Source organism: Toxotes jaculatrix, chromosome 21 (genome assembly GCF_017976425.1).
Source record: "Toxotes jaculatrix isolate fToxJac2 chromosome 21, fToxJac2.pri, whole genome shotgun sequence".
NCBI lineage: Eukaryota > Metazoa > Chordata > Actinopteri > Toxotidae > Toxotes > Toxotes jaculatrix.
The window spans coordinates 18485432-18512422 of NC_054414.1; the positions used below are offsets into that span (position 1 = coordinate 18485432).

The 26991-nt window shown below is 44.1% G+C and overlaps 1 protein-coding gene across 2 annotated transcripts in view; it reads left to right on the plus strand.

Moving 5' to 3' along the window:
* Positions 1–26991, plus strand: part of LOC121175495 (rho GTPase-activating protein 44-like) — a 56326-nt gene that overhangs the window by 21688 nt on the left and 7647 nt on the right. The window contains exons 2-19 of one of the 2 annotated variants that reach the window (XM_041029272.1): positions 9241–9280; positions 9875–9994; positions 10376–10452; positions 11112–11223; positions 11686–11762; positions 12843–12960; positions 13717–13785; positions 13925–14006; positions 14375–14502; positions 15002–15113; positions 17474–17555; positions 17712–17792; positions 19058–19171; positions 19991–20082; positions 20172–20352; positions 23336–23353; positions 25188–25379; positions 26268–26795. In XM_041029272.1, coding sequence (XP_040885206.1) covers positions 9241–9280; positions 9875–9994; positions 10376–10452; positions 11112–11223; positions 11686–11762; positions 12843–12960; positions 13717–13785; positions 13925–14006; positions 14375–14502; positions 15002–15113; positions 17474–17555; positions 17712–17792; positions 19058–19171; positions 19991–20082; positions 20172–20352; positions 23336–23353; positions 25188–25379; positions 26268–26795 — 2223 coding nt within the window. The remainder of the gene's footprint in view (positions 1–9240; positions 9281–9874; positions 9995–10375; positions 10453–11111; positions 11224–11685; positions 11763–12842; positions 12961–13716; positions 13786–13924; positions 14007–14374; positions 14503–15001; positions 15114–17473; positions 17556–17711; positions 17793–19057; positions 19172–19990; positions 20083–20171; positions 20353–23335; positions 23354–25187; positions 25380–26267; positions 26796–26991) is intronic. The other variant, XM_041029273.1, reaches the window with a different exon arrangement.

Genomic DNA, 26991 nt, shown 5'->3' on the forward strand with positions numbered 1-26991 from the left:
ATGAACTGATAATGAGAGTGATTGTTAGTTGCGGTTGTACTTCAGAGCGCTCACTCTGCCCGTTTTCACAATATGTTGAAACGACTGTATTTTTAGCTGTACTGAAATATTGATACCATCAAACCATGAAGCATTAAACTTTCAGTCTGTGCGGCTGCCTGAGCAGTTTTTAGAGAAAAGTTTCAATCGGATCTGAACTGTGAGGACGTCGAGCGGCGAATGTCCACTGGGGATTTTCCACTTTTCAAAACCCGAATTTTGTCTCTGTCTCCTTTATTGCTCGGGTTGATTTTTCTTTCTTCACTGCAGTTTCAGTTAAACTTGCTCTCCGAAGCTCTCTTTGAATAGTGTCCTCTGAACATCGAGCTGCTGGAACTCGCAGGAGAAAAGACCTGAGCTGATAAAAGTGTTGCTTTACTCCCCTGACTCACCCTCGAGTTCTCACAGTTCACTCACCCGTTGTCTTTTCGTGTTAGAAATATTCCAAGCAGCCATTTCCACCTCGTTCTGTGCCATTTTCAGGCGACAACATTTCGTCCCAGGAGTTGAAGCATGAATCTTCTGAGGATTTAAAGACACGGCCTCCTATGGTGGATGTTATTTTCCCGGGCTCTGCTCTGTTTTGTTGCCTTGTCACTCGTGAGAGCCAGGAGGGCCGAGGTGGTCCGGGTGAGTCCGGAATGACTCAGGCCGTTTTCATTGTATTCAGCTGAGAAAAGCTGGAGGGATTTAGCGCTCCTCTCAGGAGAGCTGGACCTGGATGCTTGAAACATTTGGCTGTGAGCAGCATTTTGATTTGTTGTGCTGTTTGGAGCAGCGCTGGCCTCGGGTTGTGTTCTGTTATCTTGTGCTGTGTCGTGTTGTGGCTGTTTACTATGCAGCATGTGCTCTGCGCTGACATCAGAATCAAGGTGGCCTTATGTAAATAGCACAGGGCTGAATATCTGAGTGGTTGAATGGAAGATTTACTTTGGGCTTTGAGACTCAGCCAAACATTTAATTGCAGGTTTGAACCTGATCATGAAAAAAGTTTTTAGTAAGTCTTGAATTTTTTTTTTTCAGTACACACTGCAACATTAACCACTAATGGCATAATTAGGAGGAACCGTCACCGTTGTGTTTCTGGCAAACAGCCGGACAAAAAGACAGAAAAAGACTCAGGTTGTAAATCACAGCCCATGTTAGGTTCCTGGCTGATGTCTCCGGGTCTCGTGTTTTACCTTTGCCTGTTAAATGAGCCACCAAACAAACTTCCACCAGGCGTGAACTGTGCTGCTCATTAACCATTAAGATGCAGCACGTTAAACAGCTTAAAGGTGCACATGTAAAGAGGTCAGCTGAACGGTGGAGTTGTTTTTCAGTATCACTCAGACAGAAAGCTGTTCTCCTGTTCGTCCACTCAGAGGCCTCAGCGATTTCAGACCTTCCTTCTTCTGTTCAGTTCTTTAAAAAAATATTAGCACAACATTTGAAAATCTCTTTGACACATTTTTTTTTTTGGCCGTGAAAAAGGGATAACTTGTGATTTCAGCTGGATTTTGGGAAATGTGCTCACTCGCTTTGAGATTAGAGGGTGCGTTCAGGACAGAGCTGGAGCCAGGAGGCGATTAGCTTAGCTTAGCACAAAGACTGGACGGGAGGAAACCGCTTGGTTGCCATGTTGATGAAGCTGTAAAATGCTCCGTGTTGAATCTTTGCATCCAGTTGATGTTGGTGCTAAAATGATTTTTTTTGTTCAGTCCCACCAACAAACGTTGTTGTTGACTGATCAGCCTGCAGTTTGTTTGTTTTTCTATCCAGCTCAGAGTTTGTTCCGAGCGCAGTCCAGAGCAGCAGAGTCAGATTCAGCATCTGTAACAGACCCTGTGCTCTGAGGACACAGTCAGCGTGAAACATCTGTCCTGTGTACAGAGGTTTATATTCAGAGTTGATCAAACAGCTGGAAATAGAACAATCTATAAATAAAACGTGTTTGAAAAAGATTATTTTATTACTTTCTTCTGCGGAGAGAGAAACGCTGACGGGTTTATTATTCATCTGCACACACACACACACACACACACTGCATATCTTATAAACTTTATAAATTTAGCACACAGATATCGTGGTGATTATTCTACAGCTAATTTCATGAAAACTTTCCTCATTATTTCCTAAAAATTTGCTGCTTGGTTTTGGTTGCTGGCTTGTTTAACGGCTCCATGATGATTTGTTATTCCCCAACTCTACAGAAGTGGAGGGGATGACCTGTTCGCACGAGTGTGTGTGTGTGTGTGTGTGCGTGTGTGTGTGTGTGTGTGTGTGTGTGTGTGTGTGTGTGTGTGTGTGTAGATACAGATCTCCTCGGGTGGCTCTGCTGTTGTGACAAATGAAAGCTCGGCCACCGGCGCTGCCGTTGGAGGAATGATTCCACTTTACTCCGACGCTTCATTCGTCTTCACACGTCTTCTCCACTCCAACGTTTGATCCATCCAGCCGCTCCGTCGCTGCAACCCCCGCTGCCATAGCAACCCCTACCCCCTCCAGTTAGTGTTAGACAGAAGCATGCTGGGTAATCTGACTTCACCTGGAACATTTCTCCTGGGGGATTATTCTGTCCTTGAACCATTTTTTCCCTCATTGTGCACCGATTTTCTTGCCTAAGATGGACTGAATTCAATTCATTCATTAGTTTTTCAGTCATGTGAGTTCACACTTCCAACGTTTACACTCAGTTTAAGCTACAACACAGGGAGAAGAAAAATGTTGACCTGACCCCTTCACAAAGCAAATAACATGAACATCTGCCACATCTGGTCTGCCACTGCTCTCAACAGCTCTTTGTGTGTGTGTGTGTGTGTGTGCTTCAGTGAAACACATCACAACGCACACACACACACGTCAGTTTACAAAATGTAAACGAATACAAGCTAAAAATTAAGGCTGAAAACAGAAAACCTGCCGGCGCCTGTTGGATGATCAGCTCACGGCTTTAAATGTTTCCTCTCATCATATCCGTTCCCAGATAAATCCTGTCTAAGTCGTATACGCATATTAAATACTGCAGTCAAAACATGTTATAGCCTACAGTCTATCACTGCAGCCTGGGCTAAATGACCCGTCTGCAGACATGTAATAAATATATTAAATCAGACAAAATAAATGGCTTTTTCAGGGCTGACGTCTCCCGGGGTTTGTCCAGACGCAGCCAAACACACATGATTGGTGTTGTATTGATTGGAGCTCAGGCGGCTGGCAGGCAGGTGGGCAGAGTAAAGACATCTCAGAGACGTCTCAGCTTGTCTGTAATCTCTTCTTTCTGAGGATTTTCTTCTGTCGAGGAAACTTTTCACTTTACCACAGGTGATAAGTAACTAAGTAGATTTACTCAGACACTGAGGTAGTTGTACTTTACAGTTCAGTATTTCCATGTGACGTGGCTTTATACTTCTCATCTCACTGTATCTTAGAGGAAAATATAAATTAGTAAAAATGAGCAGCTACATTACATTTATTTGCTCCTTATACAATAATGCATCAGAAATAATGATAAATAATCCAAAAATGCATAATATCCAGAATAAGATGTGGTGATGTGTGAGATGTTGGGAGGGATCACATCTAACCCCTGCTGCTGCGAAGCCCCTGACGGTGAACCTAATCTCCTCCGCTGTGCAGCACCGAGCTCTCGTGTCTCTGATGAAATTCATCGCTCACCACTGGGACTGTCCTTTCTATTAAAACAGCAGCGAGAGTGGTGAAGCTGGTTGGCAGAGAGAACACATCGAGTGTTAAGCTGCCTGAAGGTGACGGGGAGAACGCAAGAACGTTTGCAATTACCGCTGCTGCTGCGGCGTGTCGACACGCTTTTAAAGCAGCACAGTAAAAACAAAAAAATGGAGAAATCGGATGGAAAAATGTGAATTTAGTCAGAATGCAGGTGTTTATAACAGCATTTCTGCTGTTTGATTGTACCTTTATTGTTCTGAATGGCTCAGATTGTAGTTTTCATGTAATATTATCAGTCAGTCCCACATTATTTCATGGCCCAGCTCCGCTTCAGTAACACCCAGAGTTTAATATGATGCAGAGTTGCTGTGATTAAAGCTGTAAAACGGTACAATAAAGCAACAAAAACAAAGTAGTATCACAATATAAATGCTTTTACAACCACAACCCCCAGCTGGTGTAATAGAGGTGGGCTGGAGTACAGACAGAGATTTACCAAAGGTCGACCTGCTCAGGTAATGTGCAGCAACAGACGAGTGAATCACTCTGTTGGACCTTCATCATACACCTTTCTTTTCTGCTCCTTCCCTTAATACTCTCTTTATTTTTATTTCAAGGCCACAAATGATTCATGAGGGCTGACTGCAGAAGCACTTTGCACTTCTTTCCCTGAATATGAACACAGCTGCAGTAAATATGATAAAATGAAATAAGGAAATTTAAATGGCCTCTGTGCTGAGTTTTTGGTGTAATAGAGATTTGAGCATGTTTGTGCCACTAAAACGGTCAGTGAATGTGCAGCTTTTCAGGGATCACTGCCAGGCTTCTGTGTTTGGACTGAGGAAATAGCCTTTTAATTTTTTTTGCCTTTTTAATTGTGAGGCCTGACAATTAAAAGGTGCCTGGTCTCCTGCCAAAAGTCCCGGACCAGAGAAAAGAGGAAAAACAAAGGGAGTCGAGTCATTGTACGAGAGAACAATCTGTTCTCGCTCCAGGTCCCTTTCGAAAATCTCTCAAAAGGTTTGTCAGAGCAAAAAAACCCTTTTACACATCTATTATCTCCTACTGCTTCTGTATTCTTCACCACCACCCCCCCGGTCTCCCCCCGCCTCACCCTCCCTCCCTCCCTCTTTTCTCTGTGCCAGTGGGAATCCCGGGTGTGACGACAGAAGCTGATGCTGCAGTAAAGTACAGTCTGTGCTGCTGAGGCTTTGATTCCTGAGGCTGTAACGCCCTTGATGTGTCAAACAATTAACAAAAAAGCTGCAGAGAGAAGAGAAGGCCGAGTCAGGGTCAGTCAGGACTGAGGTTGATCCCTTCTTTTCTCAGGCAAAGGTGATCATGCCTGGCGTTTAGTCGTCTTTTTCTGTGGCTGGTTTCTTGTTTTTTTTTTTTCCCTTGGGATTTTTATCTTTTACCAAAATATGAAGCATGTGTTTTTCGGCCTCTCCCTTCCTCAGCTGCGACCCCCACGTCACGCTGCGTCATGAAGACCAAATCCCCCGAGTGGAAGCGTCAGCACATTAGCAGCTGACCTTCTCCTCTCCTCACACGTGCAGATATACAGAGGCAGCACCGAACACGAGGAAGTGTCGGCGGCGTACGTGTTGTCATGGAAAAAAACGTGCATCACAAGCCTCCAGTTGTAGATATTTATGGTTTAAAACATATATAAAATTCTGCCACATCACTAGATTCAATTCAATTAGTTTGAATTCTGAAAAGATGAGTAAGTAAATATCAGATTTTGATTCTGAGAGTGAGGAAAACTTTTAAACTGCCATTGTGATTTCTGAGTACTTTACTGTGGGGGAACGTCCGTTTCCCTCAGCGACACGTGTGGTCCAAGTATTATCGAATCTTGCCTCCTGCTGGTAATTGAGGACATGACAGTTCAACTGGCATTATGCCGATAGATCTGCAAATATAGTACATACAAACCTGTGAGGTCAAGAAAAAAGTCAGCAACGTGTGTGTGTGTGTGTGTGTGTGCATAGTTTAGCTGTGTTTGTCTGAGTGTGTGACAGAGCAGCACACAGGTGTGTTGACTAACTGTTAACCTTGTTTGTTTGTTTGTTTATGTGTGTGTGTGAGTGTGTTTGCACGAGGATCATTATCCCATCGTTAAGTCCACCGAGGCAGTAAATCTCTCGTACAGATGAATCCGGAGAGAGCAGCGGGGACAGTCGGTGATTTACTCCTCTTCAAACCTCAGGAAAAGTCCTGGATTTGTACACAGTGTGTCTGAAATAAATTGGGTTAAGTCAATATACAGAGACAGAGCCACTGTGACTGTGCTAACAGAGACACTGTCACTCACAAAGACACACACTGGAGACAGACACAGAGAGATATGGACCTGGTCCTGCCAGTGAACACGTTCAGCACCGTAGCTCACACAGTGAAGTTTGCAGTGATGAGGTGAAAGCATGAAATACATCATTTATTCATTTGATACAAGAGATCATAAAAAATGAATCCAGCTGTCGACATCTGTAAATGATGGAACTACAGATTGTTTACGGCCTCCTTCCGAGCCAACAGGTGGTTTCTGATGCTCAAAAATAGAAAAAGAAAAAGATTTTTTGGTGGCATATTCCTTTAAATGAGCACACAAAAATCACACGTTTGCTCAAACAGCTGCATTAGCTACGAGCTGGATGGTGTAGAAAACGAACAAGAGAGCCAGTCAGGGCGCTGCATGCTGAGGCTCACAGTGGAACAGACTCCAGATGAGCAGATGGAAGAGTGAATGAAAAGAGCTGTTTCCCTTTTGTCCTCCCACGTCCAGCTGTTTCACTTCAGCCAGATCAATAAGCTTCCAGCTAAGCTAGGAGAGCAAAGGTGTGTGTGTGTGTGTGAGGTGAAAAAGAAAGCGTAACGGGGTTTAAACTGTCTTTTCTGTCTTGTGTTTTATGTCCTTTTCCTTATTTGTGTGTGTGCGTTGAGTCACAAACATACAGTCAGTGTATGAATCTGTTTTTCTGCAGAAACCAACCTGCTGAAAACAGAAAATGCCTCAGAGAGAGAGAGAGAGAGAGAGAGATTGGTGGGTGATGAGAGAACGAGTGAGAGGACCAGATAGTCAGGTCTCATTCTTCAGGCTGTCCTCCCCCTCACTCACCCTCCTTCTCCTCCCTCTGTCACTCCACTTTCCCTCTTTCCTGGCTCATTATTGCCGCTCGGCTGCTGCCTGAACAGGTGGTTTCCCTCCTGTTAGCAGGGGGGATGTGGAAGAGAAAGCTGCAGATCAGCAGGACTAGAGCCCCACGCAGGAACAGCACGGCTCTGTAAGTGCACACAGCCACGGCGCAGGGTGCTGTCAGCCGGGGTTTTATTTGGACCAAATTATAGTAAAGAGTGTTTGTGTCAGGATGAGCTCAGAGGGGAGGTGTTGTCTGTGCTGTGCAGGCCGTGAGGTAAGGCAGTGTGCTGCTTGTTCGTGGTTAGAAAGGACAGAGCGGTTGTAAGTTTCTGGTTTCCTTTCTTGTATCTTTAAATAAGCCTGTGAATTTTGACCATTGTGGGTTGTTGACAATTACTTAAATCATTTCTCTCCATGAAGATACAGGACTGAGTAAATATTTAAGTTGGAATAAATCACTGTCAATTTGTTCTGAAGAGGAAAGTACTGGATAATTATTCAGCTGTAAAAAGAAAACAGGTTTTGGCTTTATAAGTACTAACAACGTAAACCACAGCTCACTGAAACCCATGTGATCTATTTTACAACTTTTTCTACTTGTTGAACCAGAGCTTTGTGCCTCCAGGGTCTAAGAAATTCACCTCAGGTGATTCACACTTATCTGTTTATCACTTCTTTCTTTTTTAAGGCTGTTGACAGCAGGGAGTTTCATCATAGCCGATAAAAATCGGAACAATCGGCATCGTTTTTGTTTTTAAACACAAACAATCAGAAATGCAGGGAATGTTCTGTGCTGTGCCTGTTACTGTCAGCTGTCGCAGGGTGTGAGCAGAGTCTAAATCACTGTGCAGGGAGATCATGCTGCTTCCGTTTATCTCTGAAATGAGTGGTGGAAAATGAAAATGTGTCCTCGGCCTTCAGTGAATCCTTTGCTCTGCCCTGCACATGGCATCTTTGTGATAAATGTACATGTTTCTCTTTTACATGCTGTGTATTTATATTTTTATCCTAAATTTTATGCTTTAATTTCTTTCTTTAATCCTTATTTTTGGCGTTAGTCTCACAGCAGTGTTGTTCAAATAAACCATCGAATCCTTTGATATATCACAGGTTTTGTTGTCAAACCCTGGTTGGTTTCTGCGTCTGCAGCTGCACAGACTGAAACCAGAGCTCGCTTACGTACTTTAACTCTGAAGATAATATTCCAATAACAGTGAATCTTAATGCTGAGATGCTTTTAGGGAAAGTGATGCCAGATTGCAGCCTGACGTATAATCGATCAGAGCAGACGCAGAGACTCTGAATGTTTGGAGTGATGTTCTGCATCTTTGGTAGCTGAAACAAACTACTGTTTTTAAAACAAACACCTGTCTCCCTGAGCGACCTGCGACATCATATCGTCCTGTTGCTGTGATGTTCTCTAAAGGCCTCTGACCACTTTTACTTTATCATTAACCTTTAGTTTCTCACTGCCTCACATGTCGTAGTATCCAGAGTGATTTAGGTCGAGCTGTCATTCATCGTGTCTGTGCTGAAGGCAGCGACGGAGTCCTCACACTCTGTACGCTGGCCCAAAGGTCTGGATGTGACTTGTTGTCAACAACAGTGTTGTGATTTTTCCTGAAAATGTCCTGAAGGAACCGAACAGAGAAATAGTCTCTTTAAATGTCGGATCGTACTCGATAAGTCTGGTAAAAGAACCAGGGACGAATGTGTCCACGCTCAGCGACTGCTGGATGGATTTCCATTAATCTTTCTACAGACATTCATGTTCCTCAGAGGATGAGTCACACTGACTGTGATGGTCTCATTTGTTCACCTTTGTGGTATTAGGTGAAGTTTTTGAACGTCAGCAGGGTGTTAGCTTCCTGCACAGCCTCACGGAGCTGCCACTGCGACTGCAGACTCTTCGTCTTTCTTCATTATAATTGTTTTATTACATTATCTGGAAATTAATTAACAAGCTTTCTCGTATTTTTGTCCAATTTAAAGTAACTTGAGTGTCTTAGATTTTGAGGCCAGTGCAGATTTCAGATAATCCAGTGGGTTTTCACACTGGTTGTTGATCTTTACCTGAAAAGTTCAAAATCACCACATTAGCAGGGAACACTGTGAAACGGATGCGTCTCCAAACTCAGATTTCAGTTGTGCTTTTCCTCTGCCTGAGCCGGGGCCGTGTGGAAAAAATAAACATTCCTGTTATATGATTAGCTCCAGGCTACAGCTGCTATATTATTTATTATGTGCACAGAAACCCAGCAAATTATGTAATTAAACTGACTGAGTACTGTGTGTGTATCCTGCCCGGTTCCCACAGTAATAAATTATGTAATTTATCAGGTCTCCCTCTGCTCTAACAGAGATTTTTTTCTTTTCTTCTATTCCAGGGCTGAAAAAACAGAAGTATTAAGTGAAGACCTGCTACAGGTACTAATGTGTGTGTGTGTGTGTGTGTGTGTGTGTGTGTGTGTGTGTGTGTGTGTGTGTGTGTGTGTGTTTCTCATTGTTGATGTAAAGCATTCATTGTGCATAAAATAACTCTTTCACATGGCTTTCTGAGCTGCCCTCAGGCAACATTAATGAGCGCTGAAATTGAATCTCTCTGTGAGACAAAAGCCTGAGTGTCGCCACTGATTGACTTTGGCTGCAGCAGCTGTAATTGGTCTGATCGATGACGCCCTCAGTGGCAGCGACATCGGTTGAGCTGAGTTGGTTTAATGATGAAATGAGAGGCATCTCGGTGAGACAGGTAACGGTCTCCACCGGCTGAGAACAACCTGCTCTGTGTACGAGTATTTTTAGAGACAAACAGCTCTGACAGACGCCTGCAGCCTGGACTGTTTGAATTAAACTCTCTTCTAGCTCAAGGCTTGAAGTGCCTGCATGTGCACGTCTCTAACTGCCATAAACTGAAACTGACATATGGTTGCAGAGTCTGTGTGTGTGTATGTGTTTATTATCCATTTCTCATTGTTCCCTGTCTTTTATTTCTTTCTTTCTGTGTGTGTGTGTGTGTTTTAGGTGGAGAAACGTCTGGAGCTGGTCAAACAGGTTTCCCACAGCACACACAAGAAGCTGACCGCATGTCTGCAGGGCCAGCAGGGCGTGGATGTGGACAAGAAGTCTGTCAGGTCGCCCTCGGTGAGAGCGAGCAACCCAGAGACAGTCAGGGGCAAAAGAAATCAACTCAAACAAACTTTAATAATAAGCTGCATCAGACATTTACAATAAAGTCATTCTGGGAAATGTAGGAAAGCAGATGATACAAAACTGATGATGTCAAACCGTTACAGAGAAAACAGGGATGGGTTTTCCTTCAGGTCCTGCAGGATTGTGTGTAGAGATGTGTGTGTGTGCGTTTGTCGTCCTGCGCTGTGCTCACATGTTCCCTGTATTTAAGTGCCTGTTACAGTTTGTGTGTGATTCATTTAATTTGTTTTTTCAGCGCTGAGCGACGCGTTGATCGGGCTGCGGCGGCTGATTCATCGATGGTTTGTGTGTTTTGTTCTTGTCTCTGTGTAGAAAAAGCTTCCTCTCACAACACTCGCACAATGTATGGTGGACGGGGCGGCAGTGCTCGGAGACGAGTCTCTACTAGGGTGAGAACACGCACACACACACACACGTACACAGTAATTTACATTATCATTGATTATCTGTAGCATTGGAAGCATTTTGTTTCAGCACTGACAGGGAAAGGAATGTTTTTATCACCCAGTGACCCAGAGGTGATTTTCCATTCATGTCCAGAAATACATGTGAAAGACGAGGACAGTTTGTTCACCGCTGTAAAATGTGAACCGTTTCTTTTTCCCCTCATTTTAACCTTCGTTTAACCAGCTTCATTATGTGGTGACTCTAAAAGCTCAACATAACATCTGCAGAAAGAATCTGTTTGTTTTTTATTTCATAAAACCGGAAGAGAAAAATCCAGGAAATCAAAGTGTTTTATATTCACATACTGATGCATATATTCATGGCTGTGTTTATTCTCACCTCCGCAGTGAATTACATTGTGTTACATCATCTTGCTGCATTAATTCATACAATACATGTGTAGGCATCACCGCTGTTTATTAGATTTCTGAGTGAAAGTGCATAAACATCCACGATTCATGAAAAAAAAGTAAAGAAAACGTGGTGTTTTCCAGGAGAGCTGTGGTAGTGACAGCCTCGCACAGGTGGTGACTCATCCTCTGTGTTGGAAAAACTCCCCTGACTGCCCACTGACGTGTCCCCGTCCTGTTGTCTGTTCCAGGAAAATGCTGAAGCTCTGCGGCGAGACGCAGGACAGACTCGCTCAGGAGCTCATCATGTTCGAGCTCACCATAGAGAAAGACGTCATCGAGCCTCTGTACGACCTCGCAGAGGTACGGAGACGAAGGCGTGTGAAGGACCGTAAAATGAACGCTTCATTAGGAAAAGACAAAATCAAATTGATAGTGAACGTTTACAGCTCATAAGAAAAAACACAAAACAACATGTTACAGTAACAGAACAAAATAAATCCAGTCTGTGTGCTAACAAGACAATGACCTGAGATTAGAGGACAAATTTAATATCACATGAACTGGCCACAGCACGCGTGTTCTCATTTACTGTTGTGCATAACATTTTTTCACGAGCTACACGTCTCACATGTGATTTACTGCACGTGAGACTCATTCTGATTCGTCTGTAAACTGATCTTCATGAGACTAAGAGACGGAGGTAGAGAGAGTTTTTCTGCGACAGGTGCGAAGCCTCTGACAATACTGAGCCTGTTCCTCGTCCTCTTTCACACCAGCGAACAACAGACTGAAGTAAAAACTCTCTGCTCCGTTTTCTCTCAGGTGGAAATCCCAAACATCCAGAAACAAAGGAAACACTTAGCAAAGCTGGTCCTGGACATGGACTCTGCACGCACACGGTGAGTCTGATGCCATGTGTGGCTTTTTGTGTGTCTGTGTGTGAGACAGGCTTGGCTGTGAGAGAAACTCCATCCCCTGTGAATAAACTGGTCCTGAAGCTTCCCACTGAATGTCACTGGGATTCGATTGCACGTAGTGATGTTGTAGTTAAACCTCCTCATGCTGCAGTTTCCTGTTTAGAGTGTGAAAAACGCACTTAGAGCCACATTTGGTCTTTTATTCTTTTTTTTTTTATATAGTTTGGGATTTTTTATTCATCCTCCAGAAACCGTGAATGTTTCTGCAAAATTTCACAGTGATCCATCCAACAGGTTCACGCTAAAATTTGCTCTCCGAGCCCAGTCTGAGGGTTTGTACAGGGTTATACTGTTACTGTACCTTGATGCATTGAATTGATGGAGTTCCCCTTTAACAACATCATGATCACTGTTTTAAGGTGGATTAGGTTGTAGATTATAGATGAAATAATGTGTAAAACTTTCTTCATACATGACTTTGTGATTTGATGCTCGGTCCTCTGTCCACTCGCCGTCATTTCTTTATTGAAGACTTGAGGACAGGTGTGAAAACCTCTTAGTGGCCTTGAATTTTTCTCCCGTCCAATCAGAGGCGGTTTTCTGATCGCTGATTCACTGTCGGCTCAGTGCCATTACGAGCAGTGACATGGAGAAATGTGATTTTCCTCACTGCACTCCAGTCTGTGAGTTTGTCTTTTTGTGTGACCCAAATCTGAGACAATTTCTCCCATCATCCCGCTGTGTGCTGAGCTCCTCTGGCAGCGTTACATATTATCTCCACTCAGACTGTTCAGACGCACAACTCAGACAGGAAGTCTGACAGATAGACACAGAGGGAAGAGGAGAGTCTGATACAGAGAATTAGAAGAGAGAATGGCTTAAGTTGAATGAATGAGGATATATAGATAGTCGAGTGATCGCATTTTGTCAGTTGAAGACTTAAGTAATCCGGTTTGTTTTGTTGCCACGTCATTTATTAAAGTAGGAACAACTTTCTCCTCGTTTCTCTGTTTATTCAGCAAAAGTCTGAAATCCACTGACAAAGCGCTGATCTGTTCTCAGGTATTATCAGTCCACCAAGTCCTCAGGACTGTCCAGCAACCTGCAGCCAACAGGAGCCAAGGCCGACCACCTCAGGGAAGAGATGGAGGAGGCAGCCAACCGCATGGAGATCTGTCGAGTCAGTGGTCACTTTTACTCACAGCACAGGAACTGTTGATTTCCATAACGCCAGCGTAGCGGTTGTGTGCTCTCAGACGCCATCCGTCACTTTTTGGCTCCAGCCAGAGGTTTATTATGATAACGACGGGATGATATGAGGCTTCTCAGAACCAGAAAATACTACAACACAGGAATTTGTTGGTTAGTAAGTTACAGCACTGAGATTTCTGACGAAGAAAAGTCACCAAGAGAAGGGAAACCCAACGATGGACTGTGATCTGGCCGACAGAGACACGTCGATTTGAGTTTAAATAAAAGTGACTTGGATCTCGTCTGAATTTTGTCCTGACAGGAGACACTTGAAATGACAAGTGTAAAAGGGGCCATTCATTTTTTTTTAAACCCAAGTTTCTCTTGCTTTGATCCGCGGCACCACATTTTTTTCCATCTGTCCCTGATATGCTCACACCTCATCAGCTCTTGTTTGGCTGAACGCACCTGATCCAGATAATCAGCTGTGGGAAGGGAATCAGGGAAAGGTGGAAAATATGTGGCGCTGCAGCTCTTCAGGACCCGGAGCGCGGCCCAACTGTGACGCGATCTGTTTTTATTCCACTCTGTGGGTGTGGCCCCGACACGTCACACACATTTCACCTGCAGCTGCAGATTATAGATTGAAATGACCCTAAAAGCCTCAGTAATGCTTTTCTAATACCATGTGTTTGTTTTGTTGCTTGTGGATTTTATTTGAACGTATGTTTTCTTTTCCCTCCAGGATCAGTTATCAGCCGACATGTACAGTTTTGTGGCCAAAGAAATTGACTATGCAAGCTACTTCCAGACAGTAAGTACAGCTTCTCTCCAGACTGTGGTGTGAGCGAATCAACAAATGTATTCGACCTGTCCGTCACTCTCACTCTCTCTCTGCTCTCTCTCTCTCACTCTCACTCTCTCTCTCTCTCTCTTTCCATCTCTCTGTTCAGCTGATAGAGGTCCAGGCGGAGTACCACAGGAAGTCATTAGAGCTGCTTCAGAGTGTTCTGCCCCAGATCAAAGCTCATCAGGGTGAGTTTGAGACCGGCCTGGTTTATGATGCTGTCCCCTCTCCAACCCCTCGATGTCCCGCAGCTCATATCACAGTGAGAACATGTCCATGTGTGTTAGTCTGCACATGTTTACGATCGTCTGTAAACAATTATAAGGTTTTGCTGATGGAAATGAGCAGTTTGAAAAACACGGTGGTCACTAAGTCGACCTGTGAGTGTGTTTAAGTAAAAAACTGCCTCACTGCTTTTTGTGAATGGCTGAGAACAACAACAACAGTTCCATTAAAGTCCCTCAGAAAATATATCTTCTGTTTGCTTTTGGGAAACGTCCTGGATACACTGAGCATCAGGATTCAGTGTGTGTGTGTGTGTGTGTGTGTTTGACAGAGACCTGGGTGGAGAAACCGTGCTATGGGAAACCGTTAGAGGAGCACTTAGCGCTCAGCGGGAGAGATATTGCCTTCCCCATCGAGGCCTGTGTCACCATGCTGCTGGAGTGTGGGATGCAGGAGGAGGTCAGACACGCTGCATCTGTCCTGACTGCTGTTACATGACACACACAGACTCAGTAAACACGTTCACCAGTGAGAGACAGTGAGATGAAGTCACTCTTAATTACTGAAGGCGAAGCGGTGTCTAATGAGGTGCAGGCTACGTTTTTCCTCGACTGTTTAACTGATGTGTGATGATAAAAACAAACACCCTGACCATGTGAAATCCGTCCAGTGAGCTGTTCACTGGAACCAGTGAGCTGTTCACTGGAACCAGTGCAGCTTTAATTACTCAGCATGTTACGAACCTTTGAGAGAGAAACACTGAGAGTGCAGGAAATGTTTTCCATCAACAAAAGAACGAGGCAAACATCATTAGGAATAAGTTCATTTCCTCATCTGATGTTTGTTGGATGATGGTTTGAAATATGGTGCAGAACAGGACAGAAAGATTTCTTTAATTTCATGTGACTGTTAGTTCAAAGCCGAGCTGAGTACTTTTACTTTTTTTTCTTTGTCTCAGGGTTTGTTCAGAATCGCTCCCTCAGCCTCCAAACTGAAGAAGCTGAAGGCGTCTTTAGACTGCGGGGTGTTGGATGTTCAGGAGTACTCTGCAGACCCGCACGCCATCGCAGGTGAGCCATCACGAGCGCCGCCACATACCTGAACTTCCACTCTCCTGCTTGCACCTAATCTGTTGCCATGACAACGGAGTACCGTCGCCTGGAACCTGAAACTTGCCTTACAGGGCCGGATTTATGAGCTGGCAGCCGTCGCTCGTTAGGAATCTCATTTCTGTAAACTCCTGGCACACTCCGTGATATCCATGCGTTACTGAGACATCTGCCCCCAGTTTGGGGAATAAACATCATAATTAAGCTGCCAAATGATCTGCAGAGAAGAAAAGCCTAATATTTTTTAATCCCTTTCACCGTTTGTTTTCATCTCTCCTGCACCTATTACTGATTCTGCTGCCGTCACTCGTCAGCCTCAGCAGTGAGGTTCCAGCTTCAGGTTAATTTGAGGGTCTTATGTAAGAGCCATCACTTTAGACCTGATTAGGATTCAGTTCACTCTTCAGCAGAGAGAAACAGACACTTTTTGTCCATTTTTGCGTCAGCGGTGATTCTTTTTCGGTAGAGATTCAATAAACTATCCAAAAAACGTCTCGTGATAAATTCCAAATATAACTGGGATTAGTGTCAGACGGATTCTTCATCTTGTGCAGAGGCTGCAGCAAGAAAACAAGATCTGTTTTCTTGGAGTCTTTTTGTTGCTGCCACTGATTTGCTTTTAAACCAGACCTGTGATAAAGTACAAAAGAAAGAAAAGCTTTCAGGTTTTTATGACGCTGTTATTGATCTTTTCTTTTCTTTTTTTTTTTGAAGTTGGTGCTCGTCTTTACTGGAGCTGACTGCTGCATAATGCTGTTGTCAGATGAAAATCTTATATCTCCGAAATAACAACTTGTCATATTTTTACCTTGAGAACAAAACATTTTCAGATTTGTGGAGCTAGTTAATGTTTTCGACCATAAAAGAAAAATTTGTGGAAACTACATCCAAACCTTAATGAGGACGCTGATTTCAGACTCTTATTTCAATGCAGAAAAAAAATGTTTTTCATTTGCATCAATAACCATTTTTACCTTTATTTTATGTTTTTGCTTTGTTTTGTTTTGTTTTGGGGATGTAATTTCTCAGTGACACTTATTGGGCCTCATGTAAGAACCAGTTGCACAAACAGAGAAAAGAATTTGCAGCATTTATCAGATTTATCGTCCTTAGTCTGAATGAATTTTAAATGAATTTAAATACAAGAATGAAACTAATTAATAAAATACATATACCATAAAAACCATAAAACCCGGATGTGATGTTTTCATCCATCAGGAACAAAACAGTACGTCCCATTATTAAATATCACAGTCAGTCAGTCAGATGTGTTCACTGGAGCATGTGGAGAAAGAGAAATGAATCCTAGTTGAGGCCACATCCCTCTCTAATGATCCCATATTAAAATGACTTAGCTCCAACAGCAAATCTAATTTGTGAGGTGGGAGGGGTGGTGGGGTGGTGGGAGGTGGTGGGGGGAAGTGGGGGGGCGGTGGGGGGTGGGATCATCTTCAGTTCTCCTCTGTAAATATGACAAACCAGAGGAGCCTCCTGTGGTTTCCGAATAATCCTCCGTATTTAACGTGTTTTATTTAGCACCACCCACACACACACGATGTGCCTGTAAACACACACAGATCCTGACTCACCAACAGGCAGCACCTATACACACTCAGACAGAATGACTGCAGCCTCCGAGCTGTCTCCCTGTGAGGGATGCTCTGACTTGGTTGTTTGTCTTCCGTCCCGTGCATCCCCGGGGGAAATAAACGCAGCAGACCAGACAGAGAAGAAGACAAGTCGGAGAGAAGCCCAGTCAGCCGTCGCCTTCCTCGTCAGCGCTGGAAAATTACTCTGCCACCCATTAGTTCTGGTCACGTAGTGTTTGGAAGTAGCCTGTTGTACTAGAGTAGGTGGAGTCTGTGTGAAATTACACTCACCGAGCACTTTGTTAGGAACGTGCAATTATCCAATCATTCATACCTGCACCGCTCCGGTCCTCTGCACCGCTCCGGTCCTCTGAGAACAGCTTCTACAGGGGTTTGATATGAAATTTCCTCCAGAACAAAAGACAGAGGCGAGAATCAAACGTTACAGTATAAAGTGCATTGAACTGATTCTGTATTGTCGTTATCGTTGAAGTGCTAATCAGGTCGCAGCTGCTTTCTCATCGTCCTGCTTCCTTCTCAGAACATGTCTCATTCTTTTGTCTCCCACTGTGTCGTCCTCATACATGCTGAACACAAACAAATCACCCGCTGGTCATCATATAGACACTACGAGCTCATGCAGGCACATCCGCATTATATATGCATTGAATGTGTACGAATATATATACATGCATATATGTATTTATAATAGTTTTATCTTGGTATCTCCAGGTGCTTTGAAGTCCTACCTGCGGGAGCTTCCTGAGCCTTTAATGACCTTTGAACTCTACAATGACTGGATCCAGGCCTCCAAGTGTGTATCCGCTCAGCATAATGTTGTTGTTGTATCAGTAGAGATGCCGAGCTCTTTGACTTTCAAACTTTATCTTTAAGTTTAAGACATTTAAACGAGCTCCCCCTCCTCCTCCCTCTCAGCGACTGAAAATGTGTCTGTTGTGTCGTCCTGCAGCATTCAAGACCAAGACAAGAGACTTCAGGCTCTCCTCAGCGCCTGTGAGAAACTGCCCCCAGCCAACAACAACAACTTTAAGTGAGTCACTGTTTCTGTGTTTCGCTCCTTGTGGTCCTCTCCTGCGGCCTGTTTTTCTTTTTATTACCAGGCTGAAATGAAGTCAACCAGCTCAAATAATCCAGTTAATCTCAGCTCATGGAGGATTTATTTGGATCATGGGCACAGTGTTGAAACCGTGGTCACTTGTGTAATCGATCAGTGCTGATTATTTATCTGCAGTTGTGATTAGCTGTGGCTACAGAGCGGGAATGAATTTAATACTGAGGAAAGGCTTTAAACATATGGAGAACTTCACTCTTAAACCTGCAGTGACTGATTGCAAAGCAACACTGACATTACAGAGTCCCTCTAGTCGACACCTCCCTGAAAAAACTTTGACCTCTGTGTGAATTGACGCTGAGAAAAGTCCTTAAACCTGAGGTGCAGCTCTGTCAGCTGCTGGATTAAGGCGTGCTGTGGATATTTGCTGAAGGACTTTTCTCATGATCAAAAGAAAAAAAGAGGCGACTGAGGCACAACGAGGAAGAGGAGAGGAAGGGACGGGAGAGAAATTAATAAGAGTGAGACTCTGCAGCACTTGTCAGTGTCATCATCGAATTGCACAAATAGGAAGTATTTTTAGACTGTCCTCCTCTGAGAAGACCTGTCAGACCTGTCCAGATGATCGCTGCTCGCTGGAATGAGCTGCCTGATGTTCATTCAACTGTAGTTCGGCTCAGGATGAGTCATTCGGCTCAGCTGCTCTCGGAGAGCCACAGAAACCCACTGGCCCATTTCTGAGTCCTAGAGCCCCCGTGAATACTGAAAAATGGAAAGAGTGGTTTGCTGTAATAACGTGTTTTAGCTCCACATGCTTCATGAGGGCGAGGCATGATGGAAGCTGCTCACAGCATAAATCTATTGTTGGAAATAGACCTTGTTAAACCTGAAGAACTCAGGGTGGGAAACTTGACCTGGATGAAGAAACGCAGCCCAGTGTTGTTCTGTTATTTCCCACAATCCTCACTTTGCTGAAAAATTCGTCCTCATCAAGCTGAAAACTGTTTTTCTTATTATACAACAGACGTTACCCTCTGTCCTCTCTGTTACCTGCTCAGATTTTCCCAGTGACTGAGATCATGTGCTTGTTTTGACACCCTTTGCTAACACCTCATGAAAAATCAAAGACCTTTGCACTTAACGGTTTCTGACCACATCCATCCCTCGTGTGAATTCACAGCTTCGGACAGAAGCGTCTGGCTGTAAATTTACGTCACTGACTGATGTATTTCCTGTTTTAACAGGTATCTGATCAAATTCCTCTCCAAACTGACCGAGTACCAGGATGTGAACAAGATGACACCTGGAAACATTGCTATTGTCCTCGGACCCAACCTCCTGTGGACACACAACGAGGGGTAAGACAGGAGCGAGACACGGTTGGTTAATATACTGGACTGAATGTGAGACATTTCCACCAGAATTCAAAGTCTGGTTGCACAGCACGAGTTTGTACTGACTGACCCACTTTCACTGCAGTGAGGTTTATAGGGTTAATCTGAGGAGGAAAGATAAGGAGAGACAGTGAAGAAATATTTTTTATTCTAACTGATGTCTCCCACATGCAGGTTTTATCGCTGAGTGTCGCCTTTGTTGGGTCCAGAGGAGCATCAAAGCTATTTTTCCACACACTTTGTGCATCATTTCATTTGTGAAGAATCAGTTTGTAACGCAGTGACTGGGCAGACGCAGCAGACAGACAGAAAAGAGAAGGACTCCGTGTCCACAGGGATTCTCTCATCACATTTTCCCACTTTACTCAGAGGAAAAATTGAGCTGCGAATATTCATGAAGCTGCTTCGAGCTCAATGTGCTAAAAGTGCTATTAACACAAAGGCCAGTGGGCACACTGATCCAACACATTTCCAGGAGACAATTCTTATAATACAGTATATTCATGGTGATGACTAAGCAGTTTGGGTTGGGTGAAGGACACCTCCTTTATACAGTATCTCTGTGTAAATCTTACTAAGTCTTTATCCCTCTCTAACTTTTAATTAGTATTTTAATAGGCCACGTTTCTGAAATGGTTTTAATTTTCTCACTTTAATGCTTTTCCAGTATCATGAAAATGTGTTAATCACGGCCTGAGCGTAAATTCTTATGATCCAGACAGCTACTTTTCCTCTGCGTCCCGTCATTAAAAAAAAAGTCTCTGTCTTTTGTGTTCGCTGCAGGAACATCACAGAGATGATGACGACAGTTTCCCTGCAGATCGTCGGCATCATCGAGCCCATCATCCAGCACGCCGACTGGTTCTTCCCTGGAGGTGAGGAGGGATGATACCAGAGGAAGCAGACTGTGTGTTTATATTTTATGTTGTTTCTGTATCTCATCTCTTTCTTCTTTCTTTCGTAGAAATCGAGTTCAACGTCACAGGGAACTATGGAAGCCCCGTCCACACCAACCACAATGCCAACTACAGCTCAATGCCGTCCCCGGACATGGATCAGATCGACCGCAAGCAGAACGACCAGAGCCGACGGCCGCTCAGCGTCGCCACAGACAACATGATGCTGGAGTTCTACAAGAAAGATGGGTACGGTTCTCCTGCTGTACATTAAATACTTATCCAGAATTTGGGGATTCAGTCCAAATCTAATATTTAAATACCTGAATTGAAATATCTAAATACATTATTTACAGTAATAATAATAAAAACAGTAATAATAGAATAGGCCAAGATTGGAGTGATGTGTGAGAAACACTTTGCTCTGGCTGCTGAATTTTAAACAGTCTGGAGTTGCTCCATAGCTCGACCGTGGGGGACAGGTAAACAAGGCGGGAGGATATAAAAACATGTCAGGATGGGCTGGTTGAGAATATCTGCTCTTTTAAAGCAACATGCTGTCAGTAGAAGCAGGAGGAAATATTTCTCCACACTGTAAATTCCCATTTCCATTTCCTCTTTTAATGACGTCCTCAGTGCTGCTTTGGAGAAGCAGTAGTTACAGGAGCAAATCAGACCTGTGGTGAATTCAGAACCTTTTCATGCTGAATTTGTGACCAAAACACAGCAGCATAGTTGTTGAATTCATCCAAAGTGGACCCAGAATCCATAGGTAGGATTGAGTTCATGTCCACAGGCTTTTACCTCTGACTTTTCATCCACGAGCCAGAAATGTTTCTAGTTCTAGCTCTGAAACCCGGGACCTCCTGCTCTGTAACTCTGAAACAGAAACAAAAAACAAAAAAAGGAGCAGACAGAGTCAATGTCAGAAGGAAAAACAGACAACAAACGAGGAACAGGCTCAAATAAAGGAGACGCAGGGAGGTGAAGGACGTCTACAATGAAATGTGAAGCAGCCATTCTCCATTCCTAGATCAAATCTGAGAATGTTTTGCAGGTTTTGGGTCCAAAACACTGACCTGATGATAATGTGAGATGGAAAGTTAAGGGCTAAAAATAGAGTGAAGGCAGGCAGAGAGATGTTTTTCTGCTGCTGATAGAGTGTGATAGCACAGTAATTAAACCGAGTAAAGCACAGTCACAATTTATCTGTTACCATCTAAATGAGCTGAAAAGCTGTGTTCGGTATCACTGGAAAATCAAAAACAAATGTCAGCTAAACAAATAAGAACAAAGTTCTGCTTCTAAAACTGTTGGGAAAAGTTTGGGGGGATAAATGGAGACAGTGGCACGTCAATAAATGACCCCTCTAATCCACAACTCAGAGGAAAACTCTCCGAAAACACTCCGCCTCTGAATCAATCAGCACCTTCTTCTCCACCTCTGTGCTGGCCTTACAGATTCACTCAGGCTGGATATTAACTGGCAGGATTTTTTTTCTAAACAAAGACACTTTGAGGTGCGTCAGGTTTCCGCATGACTTCCTTCTGACGGGGTCGACCGTGAAGTGAGAGGAGGAGAATTCCCCAACGATTACACAAGTTTCATGGGAGAAGTGACCTCAGGGAAAAGCTCAGTTTCACAATGAGCTGGACAGAAAGGATGTGGTGTCACTCTTTATCTGCAGCACCTGCCTTCAAGCGTTTTTATGCCGGCTAGAGATAAAAAAAGAAAAAATGAGAAAGAGAAAAACGAGGAGAAACAAGTGAGACAGACAGAGGGAGAGATGACATTTAGTCTGTGAAATGAGGAATCTGACAATCCTCGAGCTGTGGAGGAGGATTAGTTGAAAACCAGTTAGTCACTTTCTTTCTCTTTCTGTCTCTCTGTCTCTTTCTTTAAGGCTTTAATACACCCTCGGTCTTATTAGGCCCTGCGGGTAGTCTGGGCTGTCTGCAGCTCAGGGACCACAAGTAGCCCGGCTAATTAAACCTGGACCGAGTGTGTGCTGGGTCTGATCAATAGAGCTCAGCTTTCAATAGAAACACACAGTGAGCACCCTTCAGAGCCAGAGTGAGGCTTTCAAAGATAGTCTTAGATTTTAAGTACAAATGATTTTAGCTGTAGGTCTGTACGTGGTAGTAAATTTTAATTTTGAATGAATAAATTACTAATTTCACATCTCTCTCAAATATTAACTGATGTTCAGACACTAAAGTCTGCTCCTTCGTGACTCATAATGTGAAGCATAAAAAAAAAAAATCATATCAAATCATCATTCCTGTCATTCTCTGCACCCAGCACGAGCATCTGAAGGACACACACTGCACTTACCCTGTGCATTAATTTGGCCAGGGAGAATAATTTATAGGTAGTCTGGACAGAATAATACATACAAGGTCACATACAAGGAAGAAAAAAAACAGCATACAGTCATGTGAGATTTTACTTTTACAGATTTTTATCAGAGCGAAATGGTTGAGCAGCATTTTTTGGGCACTAACAACTTTGATATCCATCATCATTAAATGAATAGTTTGTTATTTTGGGAAATATTCTAGTTAGATAATTAGATTTGACACCACTCTTGTGTCTGCATGGTAAATATAAACCTACAGCCAGCAGCTGGTTAGCTTAGCTTAGCTTAGCTTAGGATAAAGCATGGAAGGAAACCAGAGCCAGAACAAATATGGGAAATATGTATTTCATCCACTTTAAGAACATTTTCAAAAAATATGGAACCAAACCACACACTTTTAGTCCTGTAGTATCAGTGTTGTAGTGTAGTGTACAATGCACACGTCTCAGTGTTGTGTACATGTAAATGTCTCCACACTGCAGCTACGTGAAACCTTTCACATTTCTCTCTTATTTTTGGGGATTTTCTCGTGTCCATTAGGGAGAATTTGACCTAATTAAGTCTAAATGGAACGATAACTCTCTCTCTGGGTTTCGACGTGGTTGAAGCCCTTCAGGGAGAGCACGCTTCACCCCTCAAATCGCTCTGCTCATTACACTCAGCGTGACTCTCGTCCCCTCGCAGCCCCCTGCCGGTCCAGCCTCCCTGTTTCACTTTGCTGCTCCTCCAGCTCGGCTCTTGTCTTAAAAGTTTATCCTTCCAAAGTTCCTCCGCTGCTTTGATAACGATGCTGTTAATGAGCCCGGGGAGACTCCGTCTTCCTTGATCTTTACTCCTGTCCTCATTTTGCTTGTCTCTGTTTTAACAATGCAGCATTAGGAAGATACAAAGGTACAGTACAGCTCCTTTCCCTCCGCTCATCCTCTCATCGGTCAATTCATCATCCGTCCGTCTCAGCTGCACGTTGACAGGAACTGTCATTTGTCATTTATATATGTGTGTGTTTGTGTGTGTGTGTGTTTAATGCTCCAGTCAGGTCTGCCTGAAGTGACACACTTGGACTCCTATAGTTCAATGTCTCCAACAGAATGGGGGGGCGGGGGGACAAATGGGTGACATGAACAAAGCAGGCCTTTCTCTCTGTGTTTACATAAGTAGCATCTTTGCAGTTTCTGGCAGTGGATAGACTTGTTCAGCCTGTGAATACAAAAGCCTCTTGTTGCTTAGTCTTAGCTGACTGCATCATTAAGTTAGTTCCTGTTTTTCAGATTATGTTAAAGGAGCAGTTTGACATTTTCAGAAATACTCATACACTCTCTGCTCATGTTAGAAGCTCAGCATAAAGACTGGGAGAAAGCAGGAAACAGGTCACCTGCCTCTGTCCAAAGGTAATTCACCTGGTGAACCAGGTGGTGGAGAGTAACTGAGTACTTTTATTTAGGTAACTTAAATACTTTTTACATATTTATATTTTACTTTAGTATTTCCATTTTGTACAACCTTTATACTTGTATTTCTCTACATTTTAAGGCAGATATTATAGTTCTCACTTCCACTACATTTATTTGGCAGCGACATTTTCTTTGCAGTTTAACGTTTTTCTAAAATATGATCCATTGAGCAACAAATCTCCCTCTTATCAAGTCACTTAGTTTGTATTTGAGTCTTATTTTCATGATCTTAAAATCTTACATCTTCAAGTGAAAGATTCTGGCAGTGCTGTGAGAATGTTCCAACCTAGTTTCAGTTCAGCTTCAGCTGTTTTCTAGTTAAATTTTTCATTATTCGTGTGCAGCAGCCTCGTTCTGTTCCAAGCTGCAGCTTCTCCTCTTTAGAACATTTTAAAACAAACTGATTTAAAAGTAAAAAGGAAACTGTATTCGTACTGCACTGATTTTTTTTTTATTACTTGTTTCATGAAAATAAGATTTTTATGATGTAGTTATGGTCAGAAATGTTTTCAGGAGATTTTAAACTGCACAACAATAAATAATGTATTTGCAAGGCCTCCTGGAAGTCAGCGCTCCTGACCAAAAAATAGTCCACGGCCACGTAACCCAATAACCCCCCCAACCCCCCCCAAAACCACAACCTGTCATTTTAAAACTTTGTCCACCAAACGAGGTGTAATGTGTTAATTAGTGAGCTTCAGAGGTTTTGGTTGGTGGACTTTTAACCTTTGGACAGAGTTTCCAGTGTTTATGCTAAGCTAAGCTAATCAGCTGCTGGCTGAAGCTGCATATTGAGCAGAGAGATGTTGCAGATGTTGCAGATGTACTGATCCTCTCACTCTTTTCACGCTGAAGTGAATAAACCTGTTTCCACGTGTCAAACCTTTAAGTTATTTCTCCTTCATCCTCCTCTTGTCCATTTCACCCAAACTGCTCTTGTGTTGCTGTTGTTGAAGGATTGAACATTTCACCGTGTGCAGGGAATTATCCATTTAAGCAAGAGCCTGTGTAGATAGGCTGTTGTCCTCTGTTCTTGCATGCTGAGGCTCATGAGTAGAACAAAAAGCTTTACAGGTGGAGCAGAGTGACCTTAGAGGCTGATCCAGGGTCAGGCCTTTTCAGTGCTCTGTGGGTGTGGATGACAGGGAAACCGATCCCCTTTCAGCAGCACTTCACCCCCGGTGATGTGTTTAGGGTTTGGAAACCTGACGCCCCTGAACCACACAGATGCCCTCCCTGGGTTTGATTGGCTGTGCATCTCTGTCCCACTGCAGCATGGGTGTCAGGGTGATGGACACTTCTTGGGTGTCGCGCAGGGGCTCGTCGTCTACTCGTAAAACTTCCTCCACGCCACCGAGCGTGCATCCCCCCGTCCCGCCCACTGACGCTCTCCTCCCCGAGCAGCCTGGGGAATTCTCTGCCTCCCCCTCCCCCACTCCTCCTCCCACTAGCAGCGACCGAGCCAGGTAAGGCTGTTGTGCCCCGTCCTCCTGTTTCACTTTCTCCCCCTCCCCCACCTCACACGCCTCCCACCTGCTGCCGCTCCGCCCTCGCCGCGTGTGCTGCTGCGCCCAGCAACTGACACCTGAACACCGCTGTCTGCTCTTACTCCCAGTTTTCTTGTCTGTTGCTGTCCGCCCCCCCCCCCCACCACCACGAAGTGATCATCGTCTCACCTCTGTGCGAACCCCAGTGTCTCACCGCTGATGAAGCATGTCATTTCAAACCTTGTGATTGCTCATTAACTTGTTAATGTTTCTTCTTTTAAAAATTTCTCATCCTTGAATTTGTAGAAACGTGTGTGGAGTCGTTCACACTTCATTTTCTGCTCGAGTGGAGATTCTGTAAATCATGTGGCTCAAGTAAAGATTTTCACTTCTCTTTGAGCCGAGTTTTACCTTTAACAAGACGCAGAGAACGTCGTGGAAAAGTTCATCCATCCTTCAGTAGAAATGGTTCGCTGCTGCATGTGCATGAATTATGTATCTGTTTTGTTTTTGCCATTAGTCCAAGCATCATTAGCAGCCTAACAGTCCATTGTCGCAAGGCCCTGCAATGGATGAGGTGACTGACGTTTCTGTTTTATTTCGTTTTCGTTGTTTGAAAACCACAGAGATTTTCATGAGCACTTATCCTTTATTTTTTTGTGCTGTTACCCCCCGAGCCCTTACTCCTCTTTCCTAACCCACTGATTAATATTCACCTGATTTCCTCCCTCGTAAAGAACCAAACTTAAACCTACAAATCAATATGTCCCACTTCTCTTCACCCCTGGAATCTGATGTGTAAAAGCATTTCAGCATCTGGAGACCAGCTCAGTTCCGCATGAACCATTGATATTTTTATCATTGCAGCTCGGATGATGCATCCTCCAATTGGTCGGACTCCTGTTACGCCTACCCCTCCCCTGAGGAGGAGAGGCCACCTCCCCCTTACCCATCTTCCTCATCTTCCTCCTCCTCCTCTTGCTCTTCCTTCTCGCTCCCTCACCACCATTTCTACACCCGAGCACCTCCGGGTATGCGTCCCGTCGCTCCCAGCCCCGAATCCGTGCCTCCCGGCCCGTCCCCTCCACCCCGTCGCTCTGGCTACAGCCCACCCCCACTCCCCCACTCCCTTTGTCCATCCCCTCAGCAGCTTGATGTCAACTCCAACCCCAAACCCAACTCCCTGCACCTTCCCAAACAGGCCTCCCTGTCCGACGCTCCGCATGCGCCCCTGTCCGAAACGAATGGCTCCACCCTTTACATCAAACCCCCGCTCGTTCTTACTCGTCACGATCTGTTCCTGGGCTCCCCCAAACCCCCCAACACTCCCCTGTCTGCTCCCCCTCCGTGGGCCGCCTGTGCCTGTAGCCGAGAGCGAGGAGCCAAGCTGACTAGGTAAATACAGACCCCTGCTCAACTCGTTCGTACTTCCAACACAATTCACACACAAATGAGGAGAAGCCCCACGGGGACAAAAAGGAGCCTGAGATATGAGGAGTAAAGAGGATGTGTGAGATTAAGACACTCCCAGCAGCACCACCCTGGTTTTAGATCCGTCAGTCATGGAAATCAATGCTCTTTAGGAATGCCA